We start from the raw sequence: 26,707 nt of genomic DNA on the forward strand, positions 1-26,707 counted from the left end.
TGCAAACTCCCCACACAGACAGTGACCCGAGCCGGGAATTGAACCCGGGTCCCTGGCGCTGTGAGGCAGCAGTGCTAACCCACTGTGCCACTGAAATGGTTGTCCCACTTGATATCCAACAAGCAGTCTTTTAATGCTAAATTTTGGAATATCTCGGCAAGTTTGACAGCGTCTGAGAAACAGCAAACAACGTTTCGTAGAAGCATAGAAAATAGGAGCAGGAGGAGGCCATTCGGCCCTTCGAGCCTGCTCCGCCATTCTTTATCATCATGGCTGATCACCCAACTCAATAGCCTAATCCCGCCTTCCCCCCTATATCCTTTGATCCCCTTCACCCCAAGTGCAATATCTAACTGTTCCTTGAAAATATACAGGGTGCGACCTTACTGCCCCTTCACACCATGTTCCCACTGCAGTGAAGACGGAGAACTTGGCAACAAGCCAAATCCCCGTTCACTGCAACAGGATGGGAAAATCCCGCTGGCGTCAACGGTCGGAAAATTCTGGCAACAACGTTTTGGCCTCAACTACTTTCTGTGGTAGCGAATAGGGAGGGAATAGAGGGGTACGCACCGAGTAAGGACAGAAGGTTTAAAAAAAAAAGGGGCGGCATGGTGGCACAGTGGGTTAGCACTGCTGCCTCACAGCGCCAGGGACCCGGGTTCAATTCCCGGCTTGGGTCACTGTCTGTGTGGAGTTTTCACATTCTCCCCGTGTCTGCGTGGGTTTCCTCCGGGTGCTCCGGTTTCCTCCTACAGTCCAAGGATGTGCCGGTTAGGTCAATTGGCCGTGCTAAATTACCCCTTAGTGTCGGGGGATTAGCAGGATAAATAGGGTTTCGGGATTAGGACCTAGGTGGGATTGTGGTTGGTGCAGAACCGATGGGCTGAATGGCCTCCTTCTGCACTGTGGGGATTTTATGATAATTCTATGGAATTCCACAGGCTGACCGCTTTCTGGGTGAAGAAATTTCTCCTCGTCTCTGTCCTGTTCCTCTGTATAACAAGTATTCCGTTTTGGATACTATTGGGGGGGGGGGGGACTTAACAGGGGTAAGCCATGGGGTACAGGTCTCTGGCACAGAGTCTGTCCTTGTTGCTCAGAAGAGAAGTGGGGAGAGGAGTAGAACATTAGTTATTGGGGACTCCATAGTTAGGGGGATAGATAGGAGATTCTGTGGGAACGAGAGAGACTCGTGGTTGGTGTGTTGCCTCCCAGGTGCCAGGGTCTGTGATGTCTCGGATCGTGTTTTCGGGATCCTTAAGGGGGAGGGGGACCAGCCCCAAGTCGTGGTTCACATAGGCACCCAAGACATAGGTAGGAAAAGGGATGGGGATGTAAGGCAGAAATTCAGGGAGTTAGGGTGGAAGCTTAGGGCTAGAACAAGCAGAGTTGTTATCTCTGGTTTGTTACCCGTGCCACGTGATAGTGAGGAGAGGAATAGGGAGAGAGAACAGTTGAACACGTGGCTACAGGGATGGTGCAGGAGGGAGGGATTCAGATACGTGGACAATTGGGGCTCATTCTGAGGTCGGTGGGACCTCTACAAACGGGATGGTCCACACCTGAACTAGAGGGATACCAATATCCTGGGGGTGGGAAATTTGCTAATGCTCTTTGGGAGGGTTTAAACGAATTCAGCAGGGGGATGGGAACCTGAATTGTAGCTCCAGTGTACAGGAGGTTGAGAGTAGTGAGGTCATGGAATAAGGTTTCAAGGTCGCAGGAGTGTACTGGCAGGCAGGAAGGTGGTTTGAAGTGTGTATACTTCAACGCCAGGAGCATCCGGAATAAGGTGGGTGAACTTGCAGCATGGGTTGGTACCTGGGACTTCGATGTTGTGGCCATCTTGGGGACATGGATAGAGCAGGGACAGGAATGGTTGTTGCAGGTTCTGGGGTTTAGATGTTTCAGTAAGAGCAGGGAAGGTGGTAAAAGAGGGGGAGGTGTGGCATTGTCAGTCAAGGACAGTATTAGGGTGGCAGAAAGGACGTTTGATGAGGGCTCGTCTACTGAGGTAGTTTGGGCTGAGGTTAGAAACAGGAAAGGAGAGGTCACCCTGTTGGGAGTTTTCTATAGGCCTCCGAAAAGTTCGAGAGATGTAGAGGAAAGGATTGCAAAGATGATTCTGGATAGGAGTGAAAGTAACAGGGTAGTTGTTATGGGGGACTTTAACTTTACAAATATTGACTGGAAAAGCTATAGTTCGAGTACTTTAGAGTGGTCAGTTTTTGTCCAATGTGTGCAGGAGGGTTTCCTGACACAGTATGTAGATACGCCAACAAGAGGTGAGGCCACATTGGATTTGGTATTGGGTAATGAACCAGACCAGGTGTTAGATTTGGAGGTAGGTGAGCACTTTGGTGATAGTGACCACAATTCGGTTACGTTTACTTTAGCGATGGAAAGGGATAGGTATATACCGAAGGGCAAGAGTTATAGCTGGGGGAAAGGAAATTATGATGCGATTAGGCAAGATTTAGGATGCATAGGTTGGAGAAGGAAACTGCAGGGGATGGGCACAATTGAAATGTGGAGCTTGTTCAAGGAACAGCTACTGCGTGTCCTTGATAAGTATGTACCTGTCAGGCAGGGAAGAAGTGGTCGAGTGAGGGAACCGTGGTTTACTAAAGAAGTTGAATCTCTTGTGAAGAGGAAGAAGGAGACTTATGTAAAGATGAGACGTGAAGGCTCAGTTAGGGCGCTTGAGAGTTACAAGTTAGCCAGGAAGGACCTAAAGAGAGTTAAGAAGAGCCAGGAGGGGACATGAGAAGTCTTTGGCGGGTAGGATCAAGGAAAACCCTAAAGCTTTCTATAGGTATGTCAGGAATAAAAGAATGACTAGGGTAAGATTAGGGCCAGTCAAGGACAGTAGTGGGAAGTTGTGCGTGGAGCCTGAAGAGATGGGAGAGGCGCTAAATGAATATTTTTTGTCAGTATTCACGCAGGAAAAAGACAATGTTGTCAAGGAGGATACTGAGATACAGGCTATTGGACTAGACGGGATTGAGATTAATAAGGAGGAGGTGTTAGCAATTCTGGAAAGCGTGAAAATAGATAAGTCCCCTGGGCCAGATGTGATTTATTCTAGGATTCTCTGGGAGGCTAGGGAGGACATTGCAGAGCCTTTGGCTTTGATCTTTATGTCATCATTGTCTACAGGAATAGTGCCAGAAGACTGGAGGATAGCAAATGTTGTCCCCTTGTTCAAGAAGGGGAGTAGAGACAACCCTGGTAATTATAGACCAGTGAGCCTTACTTCTGTTGTGGGCAAAGTTCTGGAAAGGATTATAAGAGATAGAATTTATAAGCATCTAGAAAGGAATAATTTGATTAGGGAGAGTCAACACGGTTTTGTGAAGGGTAGGTCGTGCCTCACAAACCTTATTGAGTTCTTTGAGAAGGTGACCAAAGAGGTGGATGAGGGTAAAGCAGTTGATGTGGTGTATATGGATTTCAGTAAAGCGTTTGATAACGTTCCCCACGGTAAGTTATTGCAGAAAATACAGACGCATGGGATTGAGGGTGATTTAGCGGTTTGGATCAGGAATTGGCTAGCTGTAAGAAGACAGAGGGTGGTGGTTGATGGGAAATGTTCATCCTGGTGTTCAGTTACTAGTGGTGTACCGCAAGGATCTGTTTTGGGGCCACTGCTGTTTGTCATTTTGATAAATGACCTGGATGAGGGCGTAGAAGGATGGGTTAGTAAATTTGCGGATGACACTAAAGTCGGTGGAGTTGTAGACAGTGCGGAAGGTTGTTGCAGGTTACAGAGGGACATAGATAAGCTGCAGAGCTGGGCTGAGAGGTGGCAAATGGAGTTCAATGTGGAAAAGTGTGAGGTGATTCACTTTGGAAGGAGTAACAGGATTACAGAGTACTGGGCTAATGGTAAGATACTTGGTAGTGTGGATGAGCAGAGAGATCTCGGTGTCCATATGCATAAATCCCTGAAAGTTGGCACCCAGGTTGATGGGGTTGTTAAGAAGGCGTACGGAGTGTTAGCTTTTATTGGTAGAGGGATTAAGTTTTGGAGCCAGGAGGTCATGTTGCAGCTGTACAAAAATCTGGTGTGGCCGCACTTGGAGTATTGCGTACAGTTCTGGTCGCCGCATTATAGGAAGGATGTGGAAGCATTGGAAAGGGTGCAGAGGACATTTACTAGGATGTTGCCTGGTATGGTGGGAAGGTCTTATGAGGAAAGGCTGAGGGACTTGCGGTTGTTTTCGTTAGAGAGAAGAAGGTTAAGAGGTGACTTAATAGAGACATACAAGATGATCAGAGGATTAGATAGGGTGGATAGTGAGAGCCTTTTTCCTCGGATGGTGATAGCTAGCACGAGGGGACATAGCTTTAAATTGAGGGGTGATAGATATAGTACAGATGTCAGACGTAGGTTCTTCACTCATAGAGTGGTGAGGGCGTGGAATGCCCTGCCTGCAGCAGTAGTGGACTCGCCAACATTAAGGGCATTTAAATGGTCATTGGATAAACATATGGATGATATTGGAATAGTGTAGGTTAGATGGGCTTTAGATTGGTTTCACAGGTCGGCGCAACATCGAGGGCCAGAGGGGCTGTACTGCGCTGTAATGTTCTATGTTCTAAACCGTCTACGCTGTATCCTCAGACTGTGAACCCCCCTGGTTCTGGACAGCCCCACCATCGGGAACATCCTTCTTACACCAGCTGACGAAACTCTTCCCCAGAGCTCTGACAAAGGGTCATCCAGACTCGAAGCGTTGGCTCTATTCTCTGCAGAGTTTCACTGGCTGTCTTGTCTGGAGACAATACACATCTTTTTAGCCTGTCTTGATGCTCTCTCCACTCCCATTGTTTTGTTTCTTAAAGACTGGATTAGTTGTAAGTATTCGCATTCCAACCATTATTCATGTAAATTGAGTCTGTGTCTTATAAGTTCTGTTTGTGAACAGAATTCCCACTCACCTGAAGAAGGGGCTCAGAGCCTCGAAAGCTTGTGTGGCTTTTGCTACCAAATAAACCTGTTGGACTTTAACCTGGTGTTGTTAAACTTCTTACTGTGTTTACCCCAGTCCAACGCCGGCATCTCCACATCTATTCTCTCCACAGACCTCGTCAAACCTGCTGAGATTTTCCAGCGTTTTCCAGCTTTAGTTTCAGATTCCAGCGTCCGCAGTCATTTGCTTTTGTTTTAGTCTTCTGACTCTGTTTTGCCTTCCTGCAGTTGGTCGCAGCATTCCCAGTAACAAACCCTTCCTCTTCCCCTGGCTTAAGACCCAGGCTTTATCCCATCTCTTCACCACAGACCCAGGAGAACGTTCCAACACGATGCCTGTTCCTCAGCTGTGGAAGCAAACAACTTCCGACCAACATACCTCGCCTTTCTTTTCAAACTCATGCGAGCACCCAATGATTTAGAGAAAAATAACACCCATTTTCTCAAATCATTTCTGTGGAAAATTCATCAAAAACATTCTTTAGAATGACGTGCCAGCAAAAGTAAATGGAACAAGGAACTTGTGGGAATGTTCATTGGGACAGACAGGTCCTGTGGAGACAGAGAGGGAAAGAGGTGGAACTAATGATTCTCAGTCTTGCGACCCCTCTCCAGAACTTTCTAGATTCATTTATATTTTCTTCTTAGTAGAGAATCCAGCTACATTTCGAATATTCCTGACATTACTCCCTCTCCCTCTGCGCACGGTGGCACAGTGGTTAGCACCGCTCCCTCACAGCGCCAGGGACCCGGTGTGTGTCGGTGGGTGTGTGTGTGTGTCGGTGGGTGTGTGTGTGTGTGTCGGTGGGTGTGTGTGTGTGTGTCGGTGGGTGTGTGTGTGTGTGTCGGTGGGTGTGTGTGTGTGTCGGTGGGTGTGTGTGTGTGTCGGTGGGTGTGTGTGTGTGTCGGTGGGTGTGTGTGTGTGTCGGTGGGTGTGTGTGTGTGTGTCGGTGGGTGTGTGTGTGTGTCGGTGGGTGTGTGTGTGTGTCGGTGGGTGTGTGTGTGTGTCGGTGGGTGTGTGTGTGTGTCGGTGGGTGTGTGTGTGTGTCGGTGGGTGTGTGTGTGTGTCGGTGGGTGTGTGTGTGTCGGTGGGTGTGTGTGTGTGTCGGTGGGTGTGTGTGTGTGTCGGTGGGTGCGTGTGTGTGTCGGTGGGTGTGTGTGTGTGTCGGTGGGTGTGTGTGTGTGTCGGTGGGTGCGTGTGTGTGTCGGTGGGTGCGTGTGTGTGTCGGTGGGTGCGTGTGTGTGTCGGTGGGTGCGTGTGTGTGTCGGTGGGTGCGTGTGTGTGTCGGTGGGTGCGTGTGTGTGTCGGTGGGTGCGTGTGTGTGTCGGTGGGTGCGTGTGTGTGTCGGTGGGTGCGTGTGTGTGTCGGTGGGTGCGTGTGTGTGTCGGTGGGTGCGTGTGTGTGTCGGTGGGTGCGTGTGTGTGTCGGTGGGTGCGTGTGTGTGTCGGTGGGTGCGTGTGTGTGTCGGTGGGTGCGTGTGTGTGTCGGTGGGTGCGTGTGTGTGTCGGTGGGTGTGTGTGTCGGTGAGTGTGTGTGTCGGTGAGTGTGTGTGTCGGTGAGTGTGTGTGTCGGTGAGTGTGTGTGTCGGTGAGTGTGTGTGTCGGTGAGTGTGTGTGTCGGTGAGTGTGTGTGTCGGTGAGTGTGTGTGTCGGTGAGTGTGTGTCGGTGAGTGTGTGTGTCGGTGAGTGTGTGTGTCGGTGAGTGTGTGTGTCGGTGAGTGTGTGTGTCGGTGAGTGTGTGTGTCGGTGTCGGTGGGTGTGTGTGTCGGTGGGTGTGTGTGTCGGTGAGTGTGTGTGTCGGTGAGTGTGTGTGTCGGTGAGTGTGTGTGTCGGTGAGTGTGTGTGTCGGTGAGTGTGTGTGTCGGTGAGTGTGTGTGTCGGTGAGTGTGTGTGTGTGTCGGTGGGTGTGTGTGTGTGTCGGTGGGTGTGTGTGTGTGTGTCGGTGGGTGGGTGTGTGTGTCGGTGGGTGGGTGTGCGTCGGGGTGTGTCGGTGGGTGTGTGTGTCGGGGTGTGTGTGTCGGGGTGTGTGTGTCGGGGGGTGTGTGTGTCGGTGTGTGTGTGTCGGGGTGTGTCGGGGTGTGTCGGTGGGTGTGTGTGTGTGTCGGTGGGTGGGTGGGTGTGTGTCGGGGTGTGTGTGTCGGGGGGTGTGTGTGTTGGGGGGTGTGTGTGTCGGTGTGTGTCGGTGTGTCGGCGGCAGTACAGTGGTTAGCACTGCTTCCTCACAGCGCCACGGATCTGTGTTCGATTCCCGGCTTGGGTCACTGTCTGTGTGGAGTTTGCAGGTTCACCCCCGTGTCTGCGTGGGTTTCCTCCGGGTGCTCTAGTTTCCTCCCGCAGTCTGAAAGACGTGCTGGTTAGGATGCATTGGCCATGCTAAATTCTCCATCAGCGTATCCGAACAGGCGCCGGAGTGTGGCGACTAGGGGATTTTCACAGTAACTTCATTGCAGTGTTAATGTAAGCCTACTTGTGACACTAATAAACTCTCTTATCCCAGGTGTTTGTTGCTCTTTGAATGAAGGAATTCTCTTCCTAATGGATCTGTAGGCGAACTGTTGTAAATATGAGGGGGAATGGGTCATTCTAGTCTGACTCTGACTGGGATCTGGGAAGGGAATACATAGAAAGACTCGCAGCTATATCGCTCCTTTCACAACCTCAGTGAAGTTCTATTGAAGTGTAATCACTGTTGTGTTGGAGGGTGAGTCGATGGCCTAGCGGTATTATCGCTGGACTATTAATCCAGAAACTCAGCTCATGTTCTGGGGACCTGGGTTCGAATCCCGCCACGGCAGATGGTGGAATTTGAATTCAATAAAAAAGAATCCACTGATGACCATGAAACCGTTGTCGGAAAAACCCATCTGGTTCACTCATGTCCCTTCAGGGAAGGAAATCTGCCGTCCTTACCCGATCTGGCCTACATGTGACTCCAGAGCCACAGCAATGTGGTTGACTCTCAACTGCCCTCCAAGGGCAACTAGGGATGGGCAATAAATGCTGGCCCAGCCAGCGACGCCTATGTCCCATGAGTGAATGAAATAAAAGGTAAGTCAGGAAGTTCAGGGCCCAGGGTGAAACTTGTGCGGTGACCAATGTTGAAACTTGACTTCCCAAAGAAGCAATCACTGTTCAGAAATGATGGTCTAGGAAATCACAGAATCGCAGACAACTACACCGAAGAGGCCCTCCAGCCCATCGAGTCTGCACCGACGCGTGAAAGGCCCTTAAGTGCCCACCTAATCCCACTTGCCAGCACTTGGCCCATAGCCCTGAATGTTACAATGTGCCAAGTACTCATCCAGGTACTTTTTAAAGGATGTGAGGCATCCCACCTCCACCACCCTCCCAGGCAGCGCATTCCAGACCCTCACCACCCTCTGGGTAAAAAAGGTTTTCCTCAAATCCCCCCCTAACCCTCCCACCCCTCACTTTTAACTTGTGTCCCCACATGACTGACCCTTCAACTAAGGGGAACAGCTGCTCCTTATCGACCCTGTCCATGTCCCTCATAATCTTGAACACCTCGATCAGGTCGCCCCTCAGTCTCCTCTGCTCCAGAGAAAACAACCCAAGCCTATCCAACCTCTCTTCATAACTTAAATGCTCCATCCCAGGCAGCATCCTGGTGAATCTCCTCTGCGCCCCCTCCAGTGCAATCACGTCCTTCCTATAATGGTCACTGTCGGTGTGGAGTTTGCACGCTCTCCCCGTGTTTGTGCTGGGTTTCCTCCGGGAGCTCCGGTTTCCTCCCACAGTCCGAAAGATGTGCGGGTTACGTAGATTGACCACACTAAATTGCCCCTTAGTGTCAGGGGGATCAGAAGGGTAAATACGTGGGGTTGCGGGGATAGGGCCCTGGTGGGATTGTTGTCGGTGCAGGCTCGATGGGCCGAATGACCTCCTTCTGCACTAGGGATTCTATGAATATAATGTGGCGACCAGAACTGCACACAGTGCTCCAGCTGTGGCCTCACCAAAGTTCTACACAACTCCATCATGACCTCTCTGCTTTTGTAACCTATACCCCGATTGATAAAGGCGAGTGTGCCTTGTGCCTTTTTCACCACCCTATTAACCTGCCTTTCCACCTTCAGGGATCTATGGACAAAGACGTTAAGGTTCCTTTGTTCTTCGGAACTTCCCAGTGTCAGACCTTTCATAGTATACTTCCTGGTCAAGTGACTCCTTCCAAAGTGCATCACCTCACACTTTTCAGGGTTAAATTCCATCTGCCATTTTTTCCTCTCTCTCAATCAGATTGTAGATTGATGACTTGTGATTTCTGCCAATGTAAAACTTTATGGATGTCGGGGGCAGTGAGAGATGGAGCTACATTAATCTATTCTGTCTTGTTTCAGGGAATAGGGGGCGTTGATGGGCGCCGAGGTCACAAAGGAAACTTGGTAAGTCCTCATCTTAAATCTGACTTGGATTATTTTCCTGCGTCCTGGAAGGGGAGGGGGGAAAGGTTGTACAGCAGTGGTGGGCAACCTCCTGTGGCCCATCTGGGTTCTGAGTGCTGCCCCACGGGACATTTTGTTGACCTTTGACCACGCGCAGTGTCACATTCCGCTGATTTCTGTCCACGTAGCTTTTTTCCTATCGGAATGACTAAAGTGGGGCGGCACGGTCGCACAGTGGTTAGCACTGCTGCCTCACAGTGCCAGGGAACCAGGTTCGATTTGGTTACTATCTGTGATGAGTTTGCATGTTCTCCCCATGTCTGCGTGGGTTTCCTTTGGGTGCTCCGGTTTCCTCTCACAGTCTGAAAGATGTGCAGGTTAGATGGATTGGCCATGCTAAATTGCCCCTTAATGTCCAAAGATGTGCAGGTTAGGTGGATTGGCCATGCTAAATTGCCCCTTAGTGTCCAAAGATGTGCAGATTAGGTGCATTGGCCATGCTAAATTGCCCCTTAGTGTCCAAAGATGTGCAGATTAGGTGCATTGGCCATGCTAAATTGCCCTTTGGTGTCCAAAGATGTGTAGGTTAGAGGGATTAGCGGGCTAACTGCACAGGGTTATAGAGATAGGGTGGGGGAGAGAGCCTGCGGGGAGGCGGGGGGTGGCGGGGGGGGGGATGTTCTATTGGCAAGTCGAGGCAGACTCGATGGGCCAAATGGCCTCCTGAGCAGGAAAGATTCTATGAAGTGATTCTCATGTAAAGCGAGGGTGAGTGAAGTGAGGTGTGTGCTGATTGCTCACAACATTGACTGTGAGAGCCGTGCGCTCCCTCTGTGCCCAATCTCAATCATAAATATTTGTTGTGTTTTACCACTTGAAGGTTGATAACAATTCAATTAATATATTTTGCGTCCTCAAAACCCACCTGGTTCTCTTGAGGGAGGGAAATCAGCCACGGTCTGGCCTGCAGATCCACAGCAATGTGGCTGGCTTTCCCACCAACCTGCTACTCCCGGTGCAGCTGGGAAGAGTTTGGGGAGAGGGTTCTTTTATGGGGGTTGAGTCAGCGGGGTGGGGGGGCAAGTGGATTAGCGGTTTGGGGAGGGTAGGGGGCAAGGCGGATGGGTGAGGGGGCAGGGAGAGGGTTTTAGGGTGGGATGGGCGGTTAAAGGGCAATGCAGACTTGGTGGGGTGGGGGAGAGACCATTGGACCATCTAACCTCATTCCTGAATTTGCATGGACGGTTCCGAATTCCACCAATCCCCATCACACCACCCCCTCCTTGAGTATAACTGCAGTGCAGAGTAAGAGGTGTAACTCCACAGATTACAGTGGATTGAAAAGGAATAGATAATGGTTCAGAGGCAAGGACTAAGAGATTGAGGTTGAGTTTCCAATCCATTAGACCAAGGTTCCAAGATGCCTTCACCAATTGATCTCTTGACATTAATGGCCCCTCAGACTGGTTGACTTTGGGCCTCAGTGTTTGAAAGATTAGTGCAGGGATTCTGAAATTCCCTGACACTCGATCAGGTTAGTCCCAAAACTAGAGAGAGTGTTTCCCTGTGCTTGGTGCTGGCATTGAACAGTACAGTAATGAATATAAAACAACATAACACTTCAGTGACTTCTGAATGTAGCCCAGTTTGTTCGAGGGATCCTGTCGTGCTTTAAGAGCAACACTATCGAGGACTCGATTGGTACCCCATCCACAAACATTCACTCAATCCACCACCAAAGCACGGTGGCAGCCGTGTGTACCATCTCCAAGATGCACTGCAGCAACTCACCAAGGCTCCTTAGACAACACCTTCCCAATTCGCTGCCATCTAGAAGAACAAGAGCAGCAGACACATGGGAACACCACCACCTGCCAAGTTCCCCTCCAAGCCACTCGCCATCCCGACTTGGAAATATGTCGGCCGTTCCTTCACTGTCGCTGGGTCAGAATCCCGGAACTCCCTCCCTAACAGCACTGTGGGTGTACCTACCCCAGAGGGACTTCAGTTCATGAAGGCAGCTCACCATCACCTTCTCAAGGGAGGGCAATCAATGCTGGGCCTAGCCAGCGCCACCCACATCCCATGAATGAAATAAAAGAACTATATTGCAGTGCGCAGGAACACACATTTTACATTGTAGTTGTTCAACTGTGCATGGATATAAATTCTATTGAAGTGAGCAGGCTGTAAATAGTTCCAGATCTTGTCATTTATACCGAGAAGTTGAAAGAATTTACCAGAATTTAGCCACGGTAGTGATCGTGCTTCTGTGTACACTTCGGGGAACAAGTATAATTATGTTATAGTTGTATAAAAAGTTGGTTAGGCCACATTTGGCATACTGTGTCCAATTCTGGTCACCATTCTACCAGAAGGACGTGGAGGCTTTGGAGAGAGTACAGAAAAGGTTTACCAGGATGTTGCCGGGGTATGAAGGGTATTAGCTATGAGGAGAGGTTGAATAAACTGGGATTGTTCTCCCTGGAAAGACGGAGGCTGAGGGGGTGACCAGATAGAAGTTTATAAAATTATGAGGAGTATGGATAGGGTGAACAGTTGGAAGCTTTTTCCCAGGGGCAGAAATGACAATTACAAGGGGGCACAAGTTCAAGATAAGGGGAGAAAGGTTCAGTGGAGATGTGCGGGGGGGAGTTTTTTACACAAAGGGCGGTGGGGGCCTGGAATGCACTGCCAAGTGAGGTGGTTGAGGCAGATACATTAGCCACATTTAAGACTTATCTGGATAGGCATGTAAGTTAAAGTTTATTTATTATTTTAAGGCTTACATTAACACTGCAATGAAGTTCCTGTGAAAACCCCCTAGTCGCCACACTCCGGCGCCTGTCCGGGTTACACTGAGGGAGAATTTAGCACGGCCAATGCACCCTAACCGGCACGTCTTTCAGACTGTGGGAGGAAACCGGAGCACCCGGAGGAAACCCACGCAGACACGGGGAGAACGTGCAGACTCCACACAGACTGTGACCCAAGCCGGGAATCGAACCCGGGTCCCTGTAGCTGTGAGGCAGCAGTGCTAACCAGTGTGCCACCGTGCCGTTCATATTGACACATGAACAGACGGGGAATAGAGGGATATAAGGGGTTGGTCTAGATAGGTAAACGGTACAGGCTTGGAGGGCCGAAGGGCCTGTTCCTGGGCTGTACTGTTCTTTGTTGTTTGAATAGTTGCTTTAAGGGCAGGCAGAAGTTTGCTTAAAGTTATTATGAATTCCCCTGGCATAGGGGTTTTGACAGATGGCCTGAGTCAACCATTAAAGTGTCAGCAGAACTCTCATTTGACAACATGCCCTGCTATGGGATGCCCTCGCATTGCCTCCACCTTTCATGTTTCGACTATATTTCAAAACCCATCACAAGGAGTGAAGGTCTTGTGAAATTCACTGAACTGTTTCACAGTCGAACGTGGTGGTCAGTTTTCGCACAGCAGGATGTCACTAACAACAGTGCAGCAAAAAGGATCAGATGATCTGAGTTAGTGGTGGTCAGCTGAGGAATCGGTTGGTACATGGAGAGGGTGTCCGAGTATCACCGGTGGATATTTGACATTCTGCCGAGAGGGCAGGACAGGTCCGTGCCTCCTGGTCCTTTGGAGATGATCTATCTCCGAGAAGCTCAGAGTCCAGCTCCGTCATTATTTTACAAAGCTCCATCAGGTCGCCTCCAAGTCTACCTGCGATGATTGAGAGGCGCAGATTGACATGTGGGAATATGACGTTGTGGCTCCAACAGAGCCCCGGCTCAAAGAAGGAGGGGGGGGGGGGTGGCACGGTGGCACAGTGGTTAGCACTGCTGCCTCACAGTGCCAGGGACCCGGGTTCGATTCCCGGCTTGGGTCACTGTCTGTGCGGAGTCTGCACGTTCTCCCCGTGTCTGCGTGGGTTTCCTCCGGGTGCCCTGGTTTCCTCCCACAGTCCGAATGCCATGCTGGTTAGGATGCATTGGCCGTGTTAAATTCTCCCTCAGTGTATCCGAGCAGGCGCCGGAGTGTGGCGACTGGGGGATTTTCACAGTAACTTCATTGCAGTATTAATGTAAGTCTACTTGTGACACTAATAAATAAACCTTAAACAATTGCCCCGTTCTAAGGAAGCATAGTGAATGCAGAATACACGTCTATGTTCTGGAGGGTGAATGGTCCCAGTCCTTTAACAGTCTACCTGAGTAACAAAGAGGATCACATTGGCCAAGCGTCTACTGCATAATGGACTCATACTCTGTGTCTCTGCCTCCCTCAGGGTCTTCAAGGTGAACCTGGGCCACCAGGCCAGCAAGGCAACCCAGGATCTCAGGTGAGTAAGCGCTGAAATTGTACGAAAATGACAGAAGTGGACCTTCGTAAGAGAGATGCCAGCCACCTCAAAATATCACATCTTCCATCTCTCTTCTCTGTGATATGTCCTGCGACACACCCCCCTCCCCGCCACGTAGCTTCCAGCGCTGGCGTTAGCCCGCCATCTCCCAGCCCCGCTGATGTCTATGAGATTTTGTGTCCACTGTACCCTCTGCCGCTGGGATGGGGGGCTGCCATTGGCGGGATCTCCCGCTCCCACTGGCAGGAAAGGGCTGGAAAATTCCGGCACTGGACTTGACTTCCTCGAGTTCCCAAGCGAATTAAGCGGGAGGGAGAGAAACTGTTTGGTCAAATCTGCCACGCCAACCTTTCTAAGGCTTTAATAAATTAAAAGCCCTCACCAATAGTAACAGTTGCCGGGTTGGGAACAGGATTTATTGCCCTCGGACATTTGGCTAAGACCAAGCGTTGGGATGGAGCCCAAGATGGGGGTGCAATGCCTTATCCAATCAGCCTGGATCTTGTTTGTCTCTCTTGTGGGAACCATGGATTGGATTCAATTGGGGCGGCACGGTGGCACAGTGGTTAGCACTGCTGCCTCACATCGCCAGGGACCCGGGTTCGATTCCCAGCTTGGGTCACTGTTTGTGCGGAGTTTGCACGTTCTCCCCGTGTCTGCATGGGTTTCCCCCGGGTGCTCCGGTTTCCTCCCACAGTCTGAAAGATGTGCGGGTTAGGGTGCATTGGGCTGTGCTAAATTGCCCCTTACTGTCCAAGGATGTGCAGGTCAGGTGGATTGGCCGTGCTAAATTGCTCCCTAATGTCCAAAGATGTGTGGGTTAGGTGGATTGGCCATGCTAAATTGCCCCTTAGTGTCCAAAGATGTGCGGGTTAGGTTGATTGGTCATGCTAAATTGCCCCTTAGTGTCCAAAGATGTGTAGGTTAGGTGGATTGGCCATGCTAAATTGCCCCTTAGTGTCCAAAGCTGTGTGGGTTAGGTGGATTGGCCATGCTAAATTGCCCCTTAGTGTCCAAAGATGTGCAGGTTAGGTGGATTGGCCATGCTAAATTGCCCCTTAGTGTCAGGGGGATTAGCTAGGGTAAATGTATGGGGTTACGGGGATGTGACCTGGGTGGGATTGTGGTCGGTGCAGACGTGATGGCCGAATGGCCTCCTTCCGCACTGTACGGAATCTATCCCGGGATCTATCCGAATGGAGTTAGTTTTTTGGAGGAAGCAAAGAGATGGATTAAGGACTCGTCCTGTCAATCTGCTGGCTGGCTTTGTAACTTGAAGAACAGAGTGAAATTTAATCATTTTGGTGTATGATAATTTACTCGTGAGTTGGAAATTGCTTTTGGGGTGCAGTGGAACGTAGGAACCTTCATGACTGGCAGATTGGTCCCATAATCAACCACATCTGGTATCTCCTGATAATCCCAGTGCAATCATTCTCGCGGTGCTGACGCATTCATTGTGCCTGGGCTGATCCAGATACACTCCAGTTGGTCCCCTCGGCAATCCATTTCTTCCACCCATCAATCTCTGGATAACCTAGTTAAATGTTAAGACGTCTTGCAGCCTGCTTGTTCTGTAAGAATGAGTAATGCAGCTTTCATTACCAAATTATATTGTACACTGATAAGAGCCTTGCTCCTTAAAAGGGTAATCGCTCCATCGTGATTACGTTTCAAAGTTTCCCGTTCCCAATAAGTTGTTCATTCCCGGGGCTGCCGATTGGGGAATTTTACCGGCACGCAGGACGGCATTCTCCAATGGCCTTGGGCGGCCGTGCAGGTAAAAGTCCGGCAATTGTGTCTTCCGGCTTAAGGGTTTCGGACAACCGTACTTTCTTAAACAAAAAAGGCAGAAAGTCTTTTCCGAATTGGCAATCCCACGACACTCACTCACGCAGAACCAGCCAGTGAGCCCGGAGCCGGAATAGCCAGTGCCTCTGGTTTTCAGTTTCTCCGAGGTGGTCGCAGCTCCTCGGGCCTCCTGAGGTGAGTTACTCGAACGTCTTGACTGACTTTCTAAAAGAAAAATTGTCTTCATTTGTTTTGTTTCTTCACAGGGTTTTCCCGGACCCCAAGGTCCAATTGGACTTCCCGGTGAAAAAGTAAGTTCCGGAACAGTTCCACTTGCTGCACTTCATGCAGCTTGAGCATAAGTTGGGAAGCGGCTGACTGGACGTGGAGATAGACACGTGGAAACATAGAAACTAGAAGCAGCAGTAGGCCTTTCGGCCCTTCTACCCTGCTCTGCTATTCATTATGATCGTGGCTGATCATCTAATATCCTGATTCCGCCCCCCCCCCCCCCCGCCCTTCCTCCCACATCCTTTGATCCCTTTAGCCCCAAGAGCTATTTCTAATTTCTTCTGGAAATCGGATAACGTTTTGGCCTCAACTACTTTCTGTGGGAGTGAATTCCACACTTTCACCACCCTCTGAGTGAACAACTTTCTCCCCACCTCAATTCTAAAAGGTTTACCCCTTATCCTCAAACTATGAGCCCTAGTTTTGGATGAAAGCAAATTACTGCGGATGCTGGAATCTGAAACCAAAAGAGAAAATGCTGGAAAATCTCAGCAGGTCTGGCAGCATCTGGAAGGAGAGAAAAGAGCTGACGTTCCGAGTCCAGTTGACCCTTTCTCAAAACTGAGGCCCCTAGTTCTGGACTCCCCCCACCATCGGGAACATTCTTTCTGAATCCACTCTGTCTGATCCTGTTAGAATTTTATAAATTTCTATGAGATCCCCTCTCACTCTTCTAAACTCCAGTGAATATAATCCTAACCGACTTAGTCTCTCCTCATATGACAGACCTGCCATCCCAGGAATCAGCCTGGTAAACCTTCGCTGCACTCCCCCTATAGCAAGGACATCCTTCCTCAGATAGATAGGAGAACAGGACAAAAATGAGATCTTGTGCTAGTGGGGCAGGAGTGTTGAGATTTCCAGTTGGCCCCTCAGGTGGCCACCAATAATTAAAGGACATTACACAACCAGAGCATGTGACCAGAGGATGTTTACTTGTTGCCATTGGCCACCTTTTAGATGGAGCATTAAAGCGAAGTCTCGAGCTTCCCTGGGTAATTGTAAAAGCTCTTGGGTAAAGTGCTTGGGTGATTGCAAAAGACCTCCCTCCCCCTCCCGCACTATCCAGTGAAGAGTGGGGGAGCTATGCCTGCTGACATTTATCCCTCAATTATTATCACCAAGAAGACACAGGTTACCTGACCGTGACCTCGTTGCTGTTTTATGGGATCCTGCTCTGCCATTGGTTTCCCAACCAATAGTTTGAGGATAAGGGGGTAAACCTTTTAGGACTGAGGTGAGGAGAAATTTCTTCACCCCGAGGGTGGTGAATGTGTGGCATTCACTACCACAGAAAGTAGTTGAGGCCAAAACGTTGGAAGATTCCAAGAAGAAATTAGATATAGCTCTTGGGGCTAAAGAGATCAAGGGGTATGGGAGGAAGGGGGGGTTCAGGATATTGAATTTGATGATCAGCCATGAACGTAATGAATGGCAGAGGAGGCTCGAAGGGCCGAATGGCCTTCTCGGTATCACTTTATCTCTATTTTAGACAGTTAGGTGGGTAAAATGGGTATCGAGGGATATGGGCCAAATATGGGCAATTGGGATTAGCTTAGGGGTTTAAAACAAAGGGATGGCATGGACAAGTTGGGCCGAAGGGCCTGTTTCCATGCTGTAAACCTCTATGACTCTATTTTGCACATTGGATTTGTAGCAGCGGGGATGGGTCCCTGGTTTCACGTTTGTGATTTTATTGAAACCATTCCAGTAATTTCAACCAGAGTAGAGAATTGCTCATTGCTCCAGTCATAATGTGAGCTTTCACTCTGGGTCTGTACATTGCAACACGTTCAGTCCCGGCTGGGTGAAGAGAGGGAGGTTCAGACTTGTCTCGGGAGCACGTGTCCAAATGTATTTGTTGCTGGTGTGACTCTGCTTGCCTGGGGCACGCGCCGTGGGTTGTACAGCCCCAGCACGAGTCCAAACCCAGATTCTGTATCGCCAGCTGATTACGTTGCGGACTGGGAGAGTGTGGGTGGCTGAGTGGTCACTGTGTGCTGGTCCAGAAACTGGGGCTAGAGCCGGTGACTCGCTAGGCGGACCTGTTTGACTAACCTGTTTGTCTCCTCCTAACTTTCTAGGGACCTCCAGGCAAGCAGGGAATGCAGGGGCTGATAGGAGCAGAAGCACCTCCGGTGAGTCACATGGATTGCGGAGTGTTAACTCTGCGACCCTGATTTGATTTATTATTGTCACCTATATTGGGGGAGGCGATGGCCTAACGGTATTATAGAACCATAGAAAATTACAGCTCAGAAACAGGCCTTTTGGCCCTTCTTGTCTGTGCCGAACCATTTTTTGCCTAGTCCCACTGACCTGCACTTGGAATAGAACCATAGAAACCATATCCCGAGTCTATTAATCCAGAAACTCAACTAATGTCCTGGGGACCCGGTTCGAATCCCGCCACGGCAGATGGTGACATTTGAATTCAATTTTAAAAATCTGGAATTAAGAATCTACTGATGACCATGAAACCATTGTCGGAAAAACCCATCTGGTTCACTTTAGGGAAGGAAATCTGCTGTCCTTACCCGGTCTGGCCGACATGTGACTCCAGAGCCACAGCAATGCGGTTGACACTCAACTGCCCTGGGGCAACTAGGGATGGGCAATAAATGCTGGCCCAGCCAGTGACGCCCATGTTCCACGAATGAATTTTAAAAAGTATTGTTTCTTGCGCACTAAACAAAGCATACCATTCATAGAGTACAGAGGAGAGAAGGAAAGGAGAGGGTGCAGATGTAGTGTTACAGGCATAGCTACGGTGTAGAGAAAGATCAGCTTAATATATGGTCAGCCCATTCAAAAGTCTGACGGCAGCAGGGAAGAAGCTGTTCTTGAGTCGGTTGGTACGTGACCTCCAGATTTTTGTATCTTTTTCCCGACGGAAGAAGGTGGACCAGAGAATGTCTGGGGTGCATAGGGTCTTTAATTATGCTGGCTGCTTTTCCGAGGCAGCGCTAAGTGTAGAGAAAGATCAACTCAAAAGATGATAGGTCCATTCAAAAGTCTGATGGCAGCAGGGAAGAAGATGTTCTCGAGTCGGTTGGTACGTGACCTCAGACTTTTGTATCTTTTTCCAGAAGAAGTTGGAAGAGAGAATGTTTGGGGTGCATGGGGTCCTTGATTATGCTGGCTGCTTTTCTGAGGCAGCGGGAAGTGTGGTCATGATGGACTGGGCTACGTTCACAACCCTTTGTAGTTTCTTGCGATCTTGGACAGAGCAGGAGCCACACCAAGCTGTGATACATCCGGAAAGAATACTTTCTGTGTCGCATCAAGAGGCTTCCTGGGGAGCCGACATTTGAAGTGAGCTCCTTTAGTTTTTTTTCATCTTCACTTTGGGTCTTAAAGTAAAAATTGGTGAGAGCCGTAGTGGACATACCAAATTTCCTTAGCCTCCTGAGAAAGTAGAGGCGTTGGTGGGCTTTCTTAACTATAGCATCAGCATGGGGGGACCAGGACAGGTTGTTGGTGATCTGGACACCTAGAAACATGAAGCTCTTGACCATTTCCACTTCATCCCTGTTGATGTAGACAGGGGCATGTTCTCCTCTATGTCTCCTGAAGTCGATGACAATCTCCTTGGTTTTGTTGACAATGAGGGAGAGATTACTGTTGCCGCACCAAGGGGTTGGCTTGTGACTACCCCTCTGAAATGGCTGAGCGAGACACTCAGTTCAAGGGACAGTTAGGGATGGGCAACGAATGCTGACCCAGCGACACCTACATCCCGCGAAAGATTAATTTTAAAATATGGAAGGAAGGATGATTGAAGGACGAGGGAACAAAGAACACAAAAGACAGCAAGCCAGGAGAGCAGGTTAAACGCTAACGCGGCCAAAGGATCTGTTACAGTGTCGCATTATCCGTTTAGTTCTGGGAGCCGGGGAGGAGGGACGGATTGGCATACAACGTGGTGCCATCCTTGTACTGATTTGCGAGAGATATGAGGCCTTTGGAAACCTGTGTGTGCGTGATAGGGACTAATGGGAGTTTTTGCAGATTGGTTTATTTATTATTAGTAACTTAAGTTACTAATAAAACATGCTACCGTGCAAAGGGACCTGGGGGTCCTTGTGCATGAGACGCAAAAGCCCAGTCTGCAGGTACAACAGGTGATCAAGAAGGCAAATGGGATGTTGGCCTATATTGCGAGGGGGATAGAATATAAAAGCAGGGATGTCTTGATGCACCTGTACAGGGCATTGGTGAGGCCGCAGCTGGAATACTGTGTGCAGTATTGGTCCCCTTATATGAGGAAGGATATATTGGCATTGGAGGGAGTGCAGAGAAGGTTCACCAGGTTGATACCGGAGATGAGGGGTTTGGATTATGAGGAGAGGCTGAGGAGATTGGGTTTGTACTCATTGGAGTTTAGAAGGATGAGGGGGGATCTAATGGAGACTTATAAGATAATGCGGGGGCTGGATAGGGTGGAGGCGGAGAGATTCTTTCCACTTAGTAAGGAAGTTAAAACTAGAGGACACAGCCTCAAAATAAAGGGGGGTCGGTTTAAGACAGAGTTGAGGAGGAACTTCTTCTCCCAGAGGGTGGTGAATCTCTGGAATTCTCTGCCCACTGAGGTGGTGGAGGCTACCTCGCTGAATATGTTTAAAGCGCGGATGGATGGATTCCTGATCGGTAAGGGAATTAAGGGTTATGGGGATCAGGCGGGTAAGTGGTACTGATCCACGTCAGATCAGCCATGATCTTATTGAATGGCGGGGCAGGCTCGAGGGGCTAGATGGCCTACTCCTGCTCCTATTTCTTATGTTCTTATGTTCTAAGTCGGCTTACATTAACACTGCAATGAAGTTACTGTGAAAATCCCCCAGTCGCCACACTCCGGCGCCTTTTCGGGTTCACTGAGGGAGAATTTAGCATGGCCAATGCACCCTAACCAGCACGTCTTTCGGACTGTGGGAGGAAACCGGAGCACCCGGAGGAAACCCATGCAGACACGGGGAGAACGTGCAGACTCCGAACAGACAGTGACCTGAGCTGGGAATTGAACCCGGGTCCCTGGCGCTGTGAGGCAGCAGTGCTAACCATTGTGCTACCGTGCCGCCCCGTAATGCGAGGGACTCCAGGAAATCTTTTGTGCAAGTGTTTAAATATTTGGATGCGTACTCAGCTGTATTATGGTGAGCAGCTGTGCCTTAACAGGCGCAGACACATCGCGGCAGCGATGTTGTTCCAGCTGCAGCCTGTATAGTCGGTTCAAGAGGCTTCCTGGGGAGCCGACATTTGAAGTGAGCTCCTTAGTTTTTTTTCATCTTCACTTTGGGTCTTATATTTTTGAGGTTTGTGTGCTTTTCATCTTATGAAAAGCGTAAACAATCATCACGAGCTCCTGACGTATGGGAGACATGGTGGCACAGTGGTTAGCACTGCTGCCTCACAGCGCCAGGGACCCGGGTTCGATTCCCGACTCGGGTCACTGTCTGTGTGGAGTTTGCACGTTCTCCCCGTGTCTGCGTGGGTTTCCTCCGGGTGCTCCGGTTTCCCCTCTAATTCCGAAAGACGTGCTGGTTAGGAGCATTGGTCGTGCTAAATTCTCCCTCAGTGTACGCGAACAGGCGCCGGAGTGTGGCGACTAGGGGATTTTAACAGTAACTTCATTGCAGTGTAATGTAAGCCTACTTGTGACACTAATAAATAAACTTAAATAAAAAACCTTCAAACTTATTTCACCTGAAACTTCGAAGTGAATCCCCTCGTGGTCACTCGGCAAACATGATCAATTTAAACTCCCAGTGTCAGCTGCGTTACTGGGAGGGTAACTGTTTTGTTTCTCCCTTCCTGGGATGTGGGTGTCGTTGGCACCCATTGTTGCCCATTCCTAATTGCTCCTTGAACGGGGAGGCAATCGCCTAGTGGTATTATCACAAGACTATTAATCCAGAAACTCAGCTCATGTTCTGGGGACCCGGGTTCGAATCCCACCACAGCAAATATCTGGAATTAAGAATCTACTGATGAATATGATTTTTTTTTTAATTCATGGGTGTCACTGGCTGGGCCAGCATTTATTGCCCATCCCTAGTTGCCCTTGGAGGGCAGTTGAGAGTCAACCCCATTGCTGCGACTCTGGAGTCACATGTAGGCCAGACCGGGTAAGGATGGCAGATTTCCTTCCCTGAAGGACATTAGTGAACCAGATGGGTTTTTCCGACAATCGACAATGGTTTCATGGTCATCAGTAGAATCTGATTTCCAGATATTTTTTATTGAATTCAAATTCCACCATCTACTGTGGTGGGATTTGTCGATTGTCGGAAAAACCCATCTGGTTCACTAATGTCCTTTAGGGAAGGAAATCTGCCGTCCTTACCCGGTCTGGCCTACATGTGACTCCAGAAGCCACAGCAATGTGGTTGACTCTCAACTGCCCTCAGGTGACTAGGAATTGGCAATAAATGCTGGCCCAGCCAGCGACGCCCAAGTCCCACAAATTAATTTTAAAAACTGAGTGTCTTGCTACGACCATTTTAGAGATGGGATCTAGATAAACATGAGGGAGAAAAGAATCGATGGACATGGTGAAAAGGGGTGGATACTTATGTGGGGCATAAACACTGGTAAGAAAGTTTATTTTGTTAGTGTCACAAGTAGGCTTACATTAACACTGCAATGAAGTTACTGTGAAAATCCCCCTAGTCGCCACTCTCCAGCGCCTGTTCGGGTACACTGAGGGAGAATTTAGCACGGCCAATGCACCCAGACCAGCACGTCTTTCGGACTGTGGGAGGAAACCGGAGCTCCCGGAGGAAACCCACGCAGACACGGGGAGAAGGTGCAGACTCCACACAGACAGTGACCCAAACCCGGGAATTGAACCGGGTCCCTGACGCTGTGAGGCAGTAGTGTTAACCACTGTGCCGCCCACAATAGAACCAATGTTTCCGTGCTGTACCTTCTGTTTTTTTTAATGTACATTCTTGTTGTATGTTATCTTTCTTTGAAAGATATGTTAGTCAGGATCTGTGCCTTTGATGTTCCATTCCTGTACTTTCCCTGTACTGCTGGTTTAGATTCACTCTGTCTTCGAATAGAGTGCGGGTCTGGAATTCTAATTCCGGAACCCTCCGACAGTAACGATAGGCCAAAGGATTCGCTGCTCCCTCTCCGACACTGAGGTAAAGTTAATTAGAATGAAGGCCAGCTGTGTCAGCAGATTTCATCAGGATGGTGGGGGGAGGGGGCGGGGGGGGGGAGAGAGAAGGGAGGGGAATACTCAACCCGGGGCCTGGAAACAGGCTGCTGTCCGGGGCTCCTGGGAGTGCTACGAAGCCCTTCAGGATTGTGCCAGAATCTCCAGGAAGATTAATCTCCTGGTTGCTCCTGTGATGCGCATCAATTGGACACGAGGCTTGAAGCTTCGGTAAAAGAAGGCTTTTATTAACTAACAATGGAACTATCAGAACTTTAACACACTATCCCAGACTGAAGGGGTCCCGTCCGAGCAGGGGGTCTTATACCTCTCCCAGGAGGCGGAGCCCGACTGGGATGTGCCACAACAGTAACAACCTCAGGTGTATCAATCCCACCCTAGCCCAACAACAACATTAGTACAATCCCACAGTGGGAACCAACGATGGTTCACCACATTCACCCCGCCTTTGAGAACAAAGGCCGGCGGGGTACGAAAACAGACTAAAATGTCAACAGATTATAAGTTCAGATGGTCTGGAGGACCGCACCGTCATTGTGACCTCCTCAATACCGGCGGTGACACCGGAGTAGGCACTTGCGGTGGCGTTCTCCCCAAAACAGCGTCCTGCTGTTCTCCCACGGACTCACAGGCCGGTTGACCCTGATGAAACGGTAGTGCAGGGGATCCTGATACATTCTGCGATGGCGACGATCTTCGGGGCTCAGGCAAGCTGTGCATTGGAGTAAAACTGTTAAGCACTGGTCCCGATGCTGTCCGCGCCACGTCCGGGGGAGAAATAAGGGATAAGGGATTCGTCACTGGGGGTATGGGAGCGACATGAGTACTTCGACGACGATGGTGATGATCCCCGTTCCGAAGGGTCACAGGCCGCACTGCCGTTCCTGGGCTTCGATCTGCACACTATCCCAGACTGAAGGGGTCCCGTCCGAGCAGGGGGTCTTATACCTCTCCCAGGAGGCGGAGCCCGACTGGGATGTGCCACAACAGTAACAACCACAGGTGTATCAATCCCACCCTAGCCCAACAACAACATTAGTACAATCCCACAGTGGGAACCAACGATGGTTCACCACATCCTGTTAGCCAATCCCAGGAGGGGTACCATAAGGGGAAAAGAACACATCTTTTAAAAATGTAATACTTGCCAGCGAATTCCATTCGTTCATTAATCGGAAGAGTTATTGGAACTGGCTGTCTGCGAAGAAGTGTCGACCGATGGGAGTTCCTGGGACATGTCCCACCGGAGTTGTGAACTCTGGACTGGACTGTCTCAAGGAAGGAGAGGCTTGGTGCATGCACAAGGTCACTTGAAAACATTGTGTTAAAGTATCTTTAACACTCTGGAGAGGCGCAGATTTCAACTGCTTTGTTTCTTGAGAAGTTAAATTCAATTTTCCTTTTATTTCAGGGTCACCCGGGTCGAGAAGGTCCAGCCGGTGACAAGGGGAATGCGGTAAGTCGTTTCCTCACTGCTTGACCTGACGCTGACCGGCTGTTAATATATTGTGTTCAGTTGTCCTTTGTTTGATTATGTGAGTCTGTTTACTAATGATGCTCACTGTGCTCGATTGGTTCAGCCTGGGTGTGGACTCTGGGAGGGGGAGTCAATAAATCCTAGAATCATCGTAGAATCCCGACAGTACCAAAAGAGGCCATTCTGCCCATCGGGCCTGCAACGACAACAATCCCACCCAGGTCCTATCTTCATAACCCAACGTATTTACCCCGGTAATCCCCCTGACTCTGAGAGGAAATTTAGCATGGCCAATCCACCTAACCAGCACATCTTTTGGACTGTGGGGGGCAACCGGAGGAAGCCCACGCAGACACGGGGAGAATGTGCAGACTCCGCACAGACAGTGACCCGAGGCCGGAATTGGTCAGAGCAGGAGCCATACCATGCGGTGATACATCTGGAAAGGATGGTGTATCTGTAAAGATTCTGGAATGGGGCTCGAGTCCATGACTTTCAGGCTCGAGAGGCGAGAGTACGACGCACTAAACTCCGTCCGCCGGCGGGTTTGGATTCTCTCTCTCGCTTTGGGCAGTTCCCCGGCAGTGCCGCGGACTGGATTCTGCCGAGTCAGATGCTGCTGCAGCTGCAATCTCCCTCGCCTCGCACTGTCCCGTCCGCCCCCTCAAGTGGTTCCCATCCAACCTTCTGCACGCCTGCTGTTTCTTCCTTATTTTCCCACACTCCGAAACTGTGCTCTCAATCCCAGCTGCTGTGGGCAGCTGCGAGGCACTGAGCTCTTGCCCCCCCCCCCCCCCCCCCCCCCCCGGCCCCCAGGGGGATAGCAGGAGAAAGAAGACGGAAGGGGATCTCCCCCCCGGGGTGTGGCAGCGCAGGCTTACCCCTGCGTCTCGGCGCGGCCCTTGGTCTGTGTCTCACCGGCGTGCCCATCATCCATCCTCTCGGCTGTATTGACCACAAATCCTCTCCCCCCCCCGCCCCCCACCCCCCCTCCCCTCCCCCCATCCCCCACCCCGCTGGAGAGCCAGCTGGCTCCAGATGAGGACATAATGTGGGTTGGCTGACCCCAGCAGGGTCAGATAGCATTGCCGACATTTAGACTTAGCCGGGGAGACCACCTTGTTTGAGAGACCACAGCCGGTAGCTGTGGAATTCAGCCTCGGTTCTGGGGAGGCTACACATTGTCGGAGTGAAGATTATGCCACGGAGCGATGCACTCTGGGCGTTTGCGGTTATCCCACCGGTATAAAGCCACAAATATTTATCTCTGAATTTTTTCCCTTAACCCTTTTAGATCTTAGCAATGTGTTTTTTTTACAGCAAAGAATTCCCAAACATTTCTTTTGTTTGGGAATCTATTTATTGAATAGTGTCACTGGAATTATAACCTGTATATATTTCCATATAGGGTCCTGCAGGTGCACAGGGTCCAATAGGATACCCTGGAGTTCGAGGTGTCAAGGTAAGAACGTGTGTGTTTGCGTGTGTCCATTATGTGTGTGGTGTGCGGGGTTGTGGTGTGTGTGTGGTGTGCGGGGTTGTGGTGTGTGTGGTGTGCGGGGTTGTGGTGTGAGTGGTGTGCGGGGTTGTGGTGTGTGTGGCGTGATTGGTGTATGAATGGCACGGTGTTGCAGTGCGGATGGTGTGTGGGGCATGGTGTTATGATGTTGTGGTGTGATTGGCCTGTATTTTGATTGGTGTATGGTGTGGTTGGCGCATGTGCGGCAGCGTGTTGGCGCATGTGTGGTGTGGTTGGCACGTGTGTGTGTGTTTTGGGTGTTGTGGTGTGATGTCTGTCTGTCCGTGTCTGTCTGTCCGTGTCTGTGTGTCTCTGTGTGTGTCTCTGTGTGTGTCTCTGTGTGTGTCTCTGTGTGTGTCTCTGTGTGTGTCTCTGTGTGTGTCTCTGTGTGTGTCTCTGTGTGTGTCTCTGTGTGTGTCTCTGTGTGTGTCTCTGTGTGTGTGTGTTTTGGGTGTTGTGGTGTGATGTGTGTGTGTGTCTGTCTGTGTGTCTGTCTGTGTGTCTGTCTGTGTGTCTGTCTGTGTGTCTGTCTGTGTGTCTGTCTGTGTGTCTGTCTCTGTGTCTGTCTGTCTCTGTCTGTCTCTGTGTCTGTCTGTCTCTGTGTCTGTCTGTCTTGTGTCTGTCTGTCTCTGTGTCTGTCTGTCTCTGTGTCTGTCTGTCTCTGTGTCTGTCTGTCTCTGTGTCTGTGTCTGTGTGTGTGTCTGTTTGAGTGTCTGTCTGTCGTGGCT

At 50.0% G+C, this 26,707-nt stretch overlaps 1 protein-coding gene across 1 annotated transcript in view; it reads left to right on the plus strand.

Moving 5' to 3' along the window:
• LOC144490133 (uncharacterized) overlaps positions 1-25,922 on the plus strand; it is a gene marked incomplete at both ends in the record, with an annotated part of 41,981 nt that extends 16,059 nt beyond the window's left edge. Inside the window, 6 exons of the mRNA XM_078207940.1 lie at positions 9,340-9,384; positions 13,644-13,697; positions 15,776-15,820; positions 17,885-17,938; positions 24,395-24,439; positions 25,869-25,922. Coding sequence (XP_078064066.1) covers positions 9,340-9,384; positions 13,644-13,697; positions 15,776-15,820; positions 17,885-17,938; positions 24,395-24,439; positions 25,869-25,922 — 297 coding nt within the window. The remainder of the gene's footprint in view (positions 1-9,339; positions 9,385-13,643; positions 13,698-15,775; positions 15,821-17,884; positions 17,939-24,394; positions 24,440-25,868) is intronic.
• Positions 25,923-26,707: the final 785 nt, after the last annotated feature.

Source organism: Mustelus asterias, unplaced genomic scaffold (genome assembly GCF_964213995.1).
Source record: "Mustelus asterias unplaced genomic scaffold, sMusAst1.hap1.1 HAP1_SCAFFOLD_2911, whole genome shotgun sequence".
In the NCBI taxonomy this organism is placed as follows: domain Eukaryota; kingdom Metazoa; phylum Chordata; class Chondrichthyes; order Carcharhiniformes; family Triakidae; genus Mustelus; species Mustelus asterias.